Genomic DNA, 12,145 nt, shown 5'->3' on the forward strand with positions numbered 1-12,145 from the left:
AGCTAGGGGTAACTGTTTCCCAGGGCTTCTGTTCCTCTATTTGTCATACAGATTTTCAGTAACTGGTCTTCAGTCCAGAAACATGTAAATGCAACTGTGCAGGAACGGAGGGCAGGCGAGGAAGAAAGGCGGACCGAGGTCACCTTGCATGGTAGATGTGAGGTCCACAACTATGGGTAAGCGAAACCCAGTGGACACTGAGCCTGGCATGTTACAAAATTTGGTACCATTGCTTAATTATGTTTGAGATTTTAAATACAACGCATCAGTCTTTTTTTTTTTTTGACAGGCAGAGTGGACAGTGAGAGTGAGAGTGAGAGAGAGCGAGCGAGTGAGAGAGAGACAGAGAGAAAGATCTTCCTTTTGCCGTTGGTTCACCCTCCAATGGCCGCCCCGGCTGGTGCGCTGTGGCAGGTGCACTGCACTGATCCGAAGGCAGGAGCCAGGTGCTTCTCCTGGTCTCCCATGGGGTGCAGGGCCCAAGTACTTGGGCCATCCTCCACCGCACTCCCTGGCCACAGCAGAGAGCTGGCCTGGAAGAGGGGCAACCGGGACAGAATCCAGCGCCCCGACCGGGACTAGAACCTGGTGTGCCGGCGCCGCAAGGCGGAGGATTAGCCTTTTGAGCCACGGCGCCGGCCAGTACGCATCAGTCTTTAATCCTGAACAGAGCTCACTTTTATACTGCACGACGGTGTCCTTTCTCCACAAGTCTTTATTTCTGAGTCCCACAGATCTCATTCTGCTTCATCAGAGTCACCTCTTAAGTGCGATTACATTTTAATTTCACTAGTATGGAAATCTAGAAAAGTCTATATTAAAATGGCAACCAATTGCTGGCTACCAAGATAACATTATGTAAGCAGATTGTGGCCCCAACAGTTCAGTGATAACAGAAAACAGGGAATATCAGCTTCATTAAGAAAATCACTAAGTCAACACCGTCACCAGACAGGATGTTCTCACTGGTGTCTTGGTCATCCTCAGGAGAAAACAATCCCCAGGCTCATCTTTGTTTCCCTGATGCCAGGGATTAGAATTCATCACCTCCTTCAGAGGCCAACACGAGAAAAAAAACAGCAGCTCCTGTGCAGGGGTCGAGACAGCCAACTCTTGCCGCTGGGCAGCCTCGGCAGGTCCCACTGCCGCCCCCTCAGCCCGCCCTGTAACTCCTGGACGAGTGCAACATCATGCGCTGTGACCTCTGCAGGCATCTCAGCCGCCTCAGATTCCAGGAGAATCAAATCCCACCTAAGAGTGATGACCGTTTTAAAAGGCGGAAACCCTCTGGTGTCTCTTCAATTCCAACAGTTTATAAACACCTGCAGCGTTCTGTTCAAACCTGCACACTGAACTTCAACTTGCATTTTGACTTGGCTCTGAACCGCTGCCGGGGTTTTGTGTGTGAAATCAGCTCTGTGGGTCCTCAAGCTCCCACGGCGAGGGAACTGTTCTTGCCCGTTTCTGCCTCCCAGCACCTTGAGCCCAGGACATGCTCACCAGCACCCTTTTCAGGCGGGTTTGCCACCAGTGTCACCAGGGAGCACATCACAGATTCTGCGGCCAATCCCTGTTAAGCGTCCAGTTCCTCAACCCTTCATTCCTGACCTTTTCTCTCACAAAGTCATTGTCTTCCATCACCATTATCTTTCCTCACAGTTTTCTACATAATTTAACTCCCATGAAGAGGTTATCATTTCTAAAGAAAATGGAGCTAAAAGCGTACTTCAAAGAGTTCATGGAATTAAAACAGTATTTTATTTTGGTGCAAAACTTTTCTGAAATTCATAGTTTTTCATAATATGCATTTTCCACGAACTCTGAAGACATCTATATATAGATTTCAAATTTTTTTGCATCAAATATCTTTTAATTCCATTTTCCATTAAATTTTTTAAGTACTCTTGTATTTGTCAGTTAAATCTAGGAACTAAATTTCAAAGAAAAAAATGGAGATAAACATTAAAACAACTTGGGGCCGTGCTGTGGCATAGCAGGTAAAGTCGCCTGCAGTCCCAGCTGCTCCACTTCTGATCTAGCTCTCTGCTATGGCCTGGGAAAGCAGTCCTGGGCCCCTACACCCATGTGCCCACATGGGAGACCCAGAAGAAGCTCCTGGCTTCAGACTGGCTCAACTCTGGCTGTTGTGGCCATCTGGGGAGTGAACCAGCAGACAGAAGACTCTCTCTCTCTCTCTCTCTCTGTGCCTTTGCCTCTCTGTAATTCTTTCAAGTAAATAAATAAATCTTAAAAAAAAATTAAAGTAACTTAAAAAAAAAACCCATGAGGCTCATCTCCTGCACAATGGTTGCATACATTGGGTAAGAAACAGCCACAGAAGTACAGAGACCACAATGAGTGTTGATCCTGGCTGATTTCACAACACTGAAGGAGTTGACTGGCATTTAATTGTTTTTCTTTTAGAATTCACCTTCTAGAAATATACTAGCAAGAAAGGAAACATTAATGTTCCCCACTCAGAAGAGTTTATATGACACACTCTCTTTAATATATATTAAATTTTGTTTTAAACTTTTGATTCATTCAATACTCTCAAAAAAGAACAGAAAAACATTAGGTACTTTGAACTGCTTCAGTTTAAAAAAAAGAGTATTCTATCCCTAACATGTAAAACTTTTAAAAAAGATTTATTCTACTCACTTATTTATTTGAAAGGCAGTGTGAGAGGCGCAGAGACAGATATCTTCCAAGGGACAGAATATTCTTTAATCAGCAGGCAGAGTGAAAGCCAACCCAAATGAAGCATGGGTTTTGAACACTTAGAAAATAGTAATGAATAATATCACCTAAGAAGAAATTTTAAATGTCCCAAGTGGTGAAAATGCATATATCTCCTGGAAGACAGGGACCACCCTGCAATCAAAAATGAGCAAAATGCTGAGCTCAGGACTGCAAAATAAATTTATTAAGTGGCCACCAGTTAAACTGACAAATGGTCCGATTTCAATATATTAATTTTGTATGGAATTACAAATTCTAGCTGAATTTACATTGAAGTTTAGCAGTGGTGGACCTATACCAATAAAGAGTTCTTACCTCAGAGTATCAGAGGGCAAGGAAAATACTGAAAACTGTATTATGTGTATATAATGTAATGCCTTCAGCAATAAATTCTACTCTGAGAAGAACTAAACCACAGCAACATGTTATCAAAATATATAAAGATACCAGGCTGGAACTTCTGCATTTTCTCTGTGATGGCAGCAACACTGGGTCACCGTGGACACCTGCCCCACAGACCAGCCATTTCGACAGAAGGCTCTCCAAAGCCTGAAGAGACCACAAAAGTTAAAAGGATGCTGCGTCAACATTATAAGGGTCAATTCTGCCACATAAGTGAGAGCCAGCTGTATTTTAGGAGAAATGCCCATGGTAAAGAAGCCCGAGTGACAAATGCCATCACTAAGGGAAGTGTGAGTAAGTGCTCTCTTCCCTTTCCCGATCCACAGAAGAACAGTACCCGTGACTTTCCTTCCAAAGCAAGCTGGAAGATGTTTCAGTGGGTAATTTATACATGGTCTTCAGATAATCTTACTACCTTTTCTCACTGAAAATCTACAGATAACACACAGAAATGTACGTACAGAACAGAAACAAACACACAGACCCGTGGTTAACACGACACTGGGGAAAGCCACAGGGCAGGAAGCTGCTGAGTGAAGACAGCGCGGTGTGCTACAGGCCAGACACAGACACGCGTGGCGGGTGCGGCAGCCGTCTGAAACCACAGCGGCCTCGTCTGCTGGGGGCCGGCCCACGTGCCAAGTGGCGGCTCTTTTGGGGCAGCCAAGCTCAGGTGGAACAACTCATAAGGAACAGTGGCCTGTACACCATGGGCTCGAGGGCCACTTGGTTCTCACCATCTGAGTGGATTTGGCATTTCTTCCCAAAGCTACTGGAGAAATTTCTTGAGAAAAAGGATTTCTACAGATAATTTTGCATTTCAGGTTTTTTTCCATGAAGAAAATCTCATGAATACCAAACAATTACTTTTTGCTCAATATATTAGCTAGGAGCTGGTATACAAAAATACCCACACTAGGTTATTAAAATTTCAAGAGTTTTGAAGTTCATAAAGACGGTACTGCACTGGATGACGCCGTGCCCGTCTTTCGTATCCCAGCTCTAGGGATGAGGGCGAGTGGGGAGGGGCATTCTCCTAACCTGCCATCACTCACCACTTCCGGGCGGACGGCAATGCTTTTCTGCATAGCGCCACTGAGAACACCCTCACCACCGTGAGCAGGTGAACCAGCTGCTGCCCTACACCACCGTGGCTGCGTCTGGTTCTCCACTGCCCTACCTAGGCCATCAGCGGAAGGCCGGGTCCCCATGAGTGCGGCCCGGGAGGGCAGCTGCCTCCCACACCACGGACCTCACAGCGCGCAATCGAAGGTCAGGGGCTCGTTCAGTGCCGTGGTTGGAGGCTCAGGGCGCCTGGTCTGGGTGATTTTCTGCTTGGGGTTTTTTGTCTCCTCTTCCTCCTCAGTTTCACTTTCACAGACGTGAACCACCACACTGGGTGTCGACTCGGTTCCCGCGTGCAGTTCATACTTCTCTCCTGTGGGGGAAACAAAATGAGTGTTGTGACCAAAGCCTCCCTTCCAGCAACAAGACCCGTTTTCTCTTGGAAACCTCTTATTCTGCTCATTTTTAACTGCTGATTATGTCTTTTAAAATTTTTAAATGCTATGACAAAGTACTTTATCCTTTGTTATTTGTGACTCAGTGCTTTAAGGTTCTTGTAAAATTTTCCATTTTCAGTACCGAGGTCCAGGGAATTAAAACGTGAATGGCAGTCACAGGTCCTTGAAGCACACAGCTGAATCTGCTTAACTTCATTCTGGTCAGCTTTCCTTTGGGAGACACCTGGAAGGATCCAGGCATCAGGGGGATCTCAGCAGAGGACCCTGTGCATCTGAGATGCAGCTCTGACACTTCCCCTCTCAATGCTGTTGGGCCCCTGTAGGAGGCACCAGCGTGGCATCAGCTTCCTACAGTATTTACAGGGATCAGAGGGGCAGAGGGGAAGCAGCCATGGAAAATAAAAGTAAAGACAAAAACCAGGAGAGGATGACGGGAAACCACCAGCAGTTCCCTGCAGGACTCAAAGTAGCTGTGGTCTGTCTGGGACTCGATGGGGCGGGGGAAGAAGGCAACGAAGGCGCACGGCCTGCCGGTTAGGGCCCGGGAGAACTCGGAGCAGTGAGGACTGCAGTGGCGTGCACCGAGTCCAGGCACTCAGCACTCATCCTTACAACCCCAGTAAACAGGAGAGACCATGACGATCCCTGCTGCAGAGATGAAGGTGAGCTCGGGAAACGGAGGCCGAGCAGCTCGCCGAGGGCCACGCAGCTGGCACACGCCCCAGCGCGGAGGCAAAGCCAGGCTTGTGTGACCTCATCCTTGGGTCATGAGGCCCTGGCTGGCTAGAACAGGCTCAGTCTTCAATACGAGTTTCTTGGGACTAAAACAGGAAACAGAAGTGTGTTACCTGGCCCCAGCTTGGAAACAGCGCAGAGTAGATCGTAATTTATAACAGGCACTGCATCCTCACTCTGCTTCCAGCCCACTGGGGGCGACGCTGGCGGGGAGATGAGAAACTGCTTGGCAGGCTGGGGCGGCAGCAAGTACGACTTGTGCCGCGCTTCACCGGACACCTGCACCTGCCGGAAGAGAGTCTCAAAACCAGCCTGCAAGCCGCACTGCCCTTCTTCATTCCCATGTAAGTCTTCCATCCTACTGGAGGAATTTTACAGATCTCTTAAAATAGCTATGAACTGCAAGAAGGGAAGACTGGGTTTGTGTGCTCACACTGAACTCGTACCAAGCGCTCAATGACCAGGAGCTGAATAAAGAAACAGACGGATGCAGAGGTGAATGAGAGGTGGTAACTGCAAGCCCCAGTGGGAGGAGAGACAGGGCCACGTCATCTTACTCTGCGGTCTAACCACAAGAGACTCCAACAAGGAACGTCGAACACGTTTAGAATGTAAGGCAACAAACGCCTCTCTAATTTGAAAGCTAAAACCAAGAAAAAACTTTTTTTGCCAATAAAAGACGGCACTTAGTTTCTAAGTGCAGCTCTGATGCCTTTACTTCACCAGTTCCTCTAAGAAGAAACTGGCTTCTCGAAGGCCACAGCACTGCAGCATCAGAAGCACAGGCAGAGGCCCCTCTTGCTGACCCGTGGACTCTCTGCCTTTTCCTGCAGCCCTGGGCTCCCCCTGGCCATCCTCGGCCCAGCACTTTCCCCTGGGGGTTCTTCGTGGGAACTGAAGAGCACGGAAACTGACTTGAGACTATGTCCCCGAGTCTCCCGAGGACGCTCGCTCTTGAGAGCCACTTTACATGCGCAGGACGCTCGAGGGGGTTGGGCTCAACCCTCCCAGAGCCTCAGCAACACAGAGCTGCCACCCTTTCACCCTTAGTCTCAGCAAAACAAAGTCCGGAGGGCAAACATGCCTAACCAATAACCAACACTATACATACACCTGTAAAGGCGGGGGACGCGCGTTCACATCCCCGCTGACTGGAACTCTTTCAGGAGTCTCAGAGGCAGCAACAGGAGAGACCTGGAAGTGGGGATGGGGAGAAACCAGTGCAGGGCAGGCGTCCCGGGCAGCACCTGTGCAAAGTACAGCTTCAGCTTCCTCCCGCCGAAGTCGGTCTCGTGGAGTTCTATTCGTGCTCTTGCCGCCGCTTCGGGCTTGCTGAAGTTTATCCTGACTCTTCTAAAGCTTTTGAACAGCTGAAATGTGACTTGGTCATCGTAGATGGTGAAAAGTGCCTCGAATCTCTCCTGCAGATGGAGGAGCAGCAGGGCAGACAGAACGGGGGAAAAACGAAAAGGAAAACCTTTAACAAAAGGAAATTCACATCATCAAACCCAAGGACCAGGGTACTGCATCAAAAAGCAACAGACTTTTCTTACAGGTATGCAAGAACAGGTGTCCTCTTGTTCACAGGCTTACTTCTGCAAGTTACACTTAAATATAATCAACTGTATGAAGTATCACACAGCCAAGGGTCATAAAGTAAGTGTAAGTCATTAAAAACAGAGATAAAACATGCCCACTGACAGAACAGGAATGGGACTGTGGCTGTGAAGCCCCCAGGGGACCAGAATTCTCTCCCCTCCACCACATTCCTTTGCTCCTTCAAATTAACCATTTCTGAAGTTTTGCACTGTTTATTTCTTTATAGTTTTACAACACTTACTTGTATCTCTAAATATGCAACCATATTGTATATATTTTATAGTCTGCTATTTTTCAAGAAAGATTTATTTATTTGAAAGGCAAAGTGACAGAGGGAAATTTCCCATTTGCTGGTTCACTCCCCAAATGGCCACAAGAGCCAGGCAGAAGCAAAGAGCCTGGGTTTCCCATGTGCGTGGCAAGGGCCAGAATACTTGGGATATCTCGCACTGCCATCCCAGGCACACTGGCAAGTAGCTGGGTCAGCAGCAGAGTAGCCAGGACTTGAATGAGCACTTTGATACAGGATGCCGGTGCTGTAAGCAGCAGCCTAATCTGTGCCGCAATGCCGGCCCCTATGACTTGCTTGTTTGGCTTAGATTTTGGTCCCTAGTCTTTCTTGCCACTGTAGGTCATTTGTTTTCACTGCTATGCAATATTCTGTTGCAGGGCCATACCACAATGAGTCTCTTCTGGTGCCTTAAACATGTGCACTGCCCCTTCTCCCATTTTACCACGACAATCGCAGTGCTACTATGGACATTCCCATACAGATCTCAGGCCAGCCACATGCAAGGACTCCTTTGGGGAACAAACCTACAAGGGAAACTCTTTGGCCCTTAGAGATGTCACATCTTGAACTTCAGTACGTAATTGCAAGTAGCTTCCCAAGTGTCTTACTCTCTAAAAGCAAGTCCTTGCTAGGGCTGCTTCCTGTCTTTGCCTGCACTTCCCACAGTTAGGAGGGAGAGCTCCTATCTTCTGGTTCACTCCACAAATGCCCATGACAGAGGCTGGGTCGGGGTCAAAGTGGGGAGCCAGGAACTCAGTTCAGGTCTCCACATGGGCAGCAAGAACCCAATTACTTGAGCTATCGCCACTACCTACAGAGTCTGCACTGGAAGGAAGCTGGAGCCAGGAACTGAACCCAGGCACGCTCATGTGAGATGTGGGCATTTTAATCACTAGGCTACACACCTACTGCTGTTTCTTCTTTTAAAATTTATTTTATTATTTGAAAGACAGTTACAGAGAGAGGCAGAACAGAGAGAGAGGTCTTCCATCTGTTGGTTCACTCCTCAGATGGCCGCAATGGCCAGAGCTGAGCTGATCTGAAGCCAGGAGCCAAGAGCCTCCTCCAGGTCTCCCACATGGGTGCAGGGGCCCAAGAACTTGGGCCATCCTCTACTGCTTTCCCAGGCCATAGCAGAGAGCTGGAGCAGAAGTGGAGTAGCCAGGACCCAAACCAGCGCCCATATGGGATGCTGGCACTGCACGCGGCGGCTTTACCTGCTATGCCACAGCACCATCTCCTAGCATCTTCTTTAAAAATGCTTAATTCTGTATAGGGCCTTTTGCTAAGGCACAAGAATACAATCTTTTCCTCAATGTTCATACTGGGATTATGTAATTCCACAAAAATCATATAGTTTTTGTAAAAGTGAATTGGACACATACACCCTAAGTAAGTATTTAGAGATGGGAAGAGGGAGAGCAACATTTGAACCACTCTATGGGACTGAGAAAAATACTATTCTTCACTCATTTATGAATTGGGAGGATAAAAAAACCCTAATTTCAATTACTGTAAGTATAGCAATGTTAAATCTTCTTTATGACTTTTACATAAGTGTGATAGACGCAGTAACAAAGCACACCTAAGAAACTTCTCAGTACCTTCAGAAATATTTCTATGCTCTGCCTGCTTAGTCTATGCAAAGATTCTCCCATCATTTATTGAAACTGAAGTGCAAATCCAAACTCCCTCATTTGTTAACTTCTCTCAGCTTGAACATTCACCTGCCACTGTGCAATAAAATATAAAATAAAATGCTCAAATATGTATCCTTCATTTTTAAGAAAATGTCATTTATCCTAAAGTTATTTTTGTTCATTCATTTAAAACCTTTTTAGAAACCAACAGCACACCAGACCTAATGCTAAGTCTGGATTCCCAGTTTGCTACAGCCAGCTGCAAGGGGAGGTCAATTTTAAGGTCAGGGGCTGATGTGGTGGTGCAGTGATTAAGCTGTGCTGACATCCCATATCAGAGCACTGGTTCCAGTCCCAGTGCTTCACTTCCAATCCCAGCTTCCTGCTTGTGCCTGGGAAGGCAGAAGATGGCTCAAGTACTCACTCAAACCCCTGCCATCCACAGGGGACACCCAGATGGGAATTCTGGGCTCCTGCCTGTGACTTGGCCTGGCCCCAGCCATTGCAGTCACCTGGGAAGTGAACCAGTTGACACAGGATAATTTCTGTCTCTCCCTGTCCCTTTGCCTTTCAAATAAAATAAGAGGAATCTTAAGACAAAACAAAAAAACCTTTGGGGCTGGCACTGTGGTACAGCAGGTTAAAGCCCCAGCCTGCAGCGCCAGCATCTCATATTGGCACCAGTTCACATCCCAGCTGCTCCATTTCCGATCCAGCTCTCTGCTAATGCGCCTGGGAAAGCAGCAGAGGACGGTCCAAGTTCTTGGGGCCCTGCACCCACGTGGGAGACCCAGAAGAAGCTCTTAGCTCTGGATAGGCTCAGCTCCAGCCATTGCGGCCATTTGGGGAGTGAACTGGTGGATGGAAGACTTCTCTCTCTGTCTCAACTTCTGTGTAACTCAAATAAATAAAATCTTTAAAATCAACCCAATTCTTATTCACCTTTTTTTTTTTAAGATTTTATTTATTTGAAAGGCAGAATTAGAGAGAGAAGAAGAGAAAGAGAGACAGAAGTCTTTCATTCACTGGTTCACTCCCTTACATTCTGGCAACAGCCAGGGCTGGGCCAGGCTAAAGCCAGGAGCCAGGAGCCTCATGGGTGCAAGGACCCAAGCACTGTTTTCCCAGGCACATTAGCAGGGAGCTGGATTGGAAGTGGAGCAGCCAGGACTCAAACCAATGCCCATATGGGATGCTGGTGCACTTAACCTGCTATGCTACAACGTTGGTCCCTCACTATGCTATTTCTATCCATTAATGTAAAACATGGGGGCCGGCGCTGTGGCATAGCAGTAAAACCACCGCCTGCGGTGCTAGCATCCCATATGGGCACTGGTTCTAGTTCGTCTGCTCCACTTCCAATCCAGCTCCCTGCTATGGCTTGGGAAAGCAGTGGAAGATGGTCCAAGAACTTAGGCCCCTGGACCTACGAGGAAGACCTGGAGGAAGACCTGGAAGAAGCTCCTGGCTCCTGGATTCAGATCAGCCCAGTGTTGCAGCCATCTGGGGAGTGAACGAGCAGACGGAAGATCTCTCTCTCCCTCAGCCTCTCTGTAATTCTGCCTTTCAAATAAGTAAATAAATCATTTTTTAAAAAATGGAGGAAAACATTGTACTGTAGATGTAGAAAGGATTTCAAAACAGCATTTCAGTTCTTAAAAAAGAAATGCAAACCCGTAAGGGGACTAAACACGAATGATTATTACTACTTCTAGGTGCCTCCCATAGCTTCCTCAGCCTCTATTTCAAAGATCTGTCACTTTAAAAAATCATCACAATTGAGATTTTGTGAAAATGCATTCCACTTAATTATTGGTAGCAGATAACTGTAAAGATATTTTGAATACTAAGCAAATATTAGAATTCTCATGTGAGATAGTTAAGAAATATCAATACCAAGTACAATGGAAATGGAAATTAAGGAAGAACTAAGTAAGTGTGGCTTACGAAATATTAAAATTCTGTAATTCTGTGCCTTAAGCTGTTTTCCTAGTCAGGACAACAGGACCATGTATTTACCCCTAATCCCCCACAGCAGTGAACTTTTCATAGCAACAACGCACTGTATGACACAAGCCATCTGCAGACCACACAGCCACTGACAATCATATCCTGCTTCCTGTTTCCCTCAGGACAGCTTTTTCCCATTCCAGAAACACTGAAACTCAATGTAACATGCTGTTGGCTGATAGCACCTGGCAGGTTTCGTTCCTCTAAATCCCAGCGCCCATGACCCAGTTAAAAATTACACAAATGAAGCCCTGCAAGAGCTGACTGGTGAGCTTTCTCTAAGTTAGCCCTTTCTCTTTCCTTCACATCTGTTTTCCTCTTGATGGAGCATAAATACGGTTTATGTGACTTCCGGAAGTGAGGTGCTGGAGAAACATGTGGAGGCAAAACTGTTACAGGCTGAGTGTCCCTCATCCAAAATGCTTGGGATCAGAAGTATTTCAGATTTCAGAGCTTTTCGGATACCGTTTGAGCATCCCTAATCCATAAATCCGCATCCACGGTTTCAGTGTCTTGTTGGGGCTCAGAAAGCTCTGGATTTTGGATTTCAGATTTTCAGGTGACAATGCTTAACTTGTATTGCTTCCTTTTCAAAGAAAGCACCCCAGGCTGGTAGCTCTGTCTTTCCCAAAGTCCACAGGAATCAAAATGCAGATCCCCGAGGCTGCCCCGATAACTTGGCATTAGCACAGAAGGGATTTAGAAGACTGCAGACCGGAGGTAAGGACATAATCCATGCAACTAGATTAAAAATGGCTTGTAGTTAGCAATAAGGATATGCTCCTGTTCATAGGTCATCTGAAACCCAAATGCTATTTTTCTCCTTAGAATTGTTTAAGAAACAACCCATTTTTATGTTTCTGAATTCCCTAATGACATAAAGTGAACAATATCCTGTTATCAGTGAGTGCACATGCACTTCGGGTAAGATACTGGCGATCCTACAAAATCAAGACCATCGCCAGCCGCTGTTTCACTGCTCACCCAGTATTCCTCCAGGGCACTACCTCTACAGGCACAACACAGAAAATGCACCCCAGAGCCATTCCTAAGGTGCTCCCTGTTATACAAATAGGTTTCCTTCCAAATGGAGAGCAGAAGCCGCTGTCCCATGCTGACATCACCTGGAGCTATCAACAGGTGAAGTGACTCAAACTCCCCCAACTCCATGCAAGCAACACCCTTCCTGGGAGCTCAAGGGC

The 12,145-nt window shown here is 46.8% G+C and overlaps 1 protein-coding gene across 3 annotated transcripts in view; it reads right to left on the bottom strand.

Annotated features, from left to right (window-relative positions):
• Window positions 1–211: 211 nt before the first annotated feature.
• Window positions 212–12,145, bottom strand: part of RCAN3 (RCAN family member 3) — a 30,796-nt gene continuing 18,862 nt past the window's right edge. The window contains exons 3-5 of one of the 3 annotated variants that reach the window (XM_051856681.2): window positions 6,650–6,823; window positions 5,516–5,681; window positions 212–4,582 (exon numbers count right to left, since the gene is read on the bottom strand). In XM_051856681.2, coding sequence (XP_051712641.1) covers window positions 4,398–4,582; window positions 5,516–5,681; window positions 6,650–6,823 — 525 coding nt within the window. In that variant the 3' untranslated portion in view covers window positions 212–4,397. Of the gene's footprint in view, window positions 4,583–5,515; window positions 5,688–6,649; window positions 6,824–12,145 lie in introns of all 3 variants that reach the window. The other 2 variants (XM_051856680.2, XM_051856682.2) reach the window with 2 other exon arrangements.

This window comes from Oryctolagus cuniculus, chromosome 7 (assembly GCF_964237555.1).
Source record: "Oryctolagus cuniculus chromosome 7, mOryCun1.1, whole genome shotgun sequence".
NCBI classification, from domain to species: domain Eukaryota; kingdom Metazoa; phylum Chordata; class Mammalia; order Lagomorpha; family Leporidae; genus Oryctolagus; species Oryctolagus cuniculus.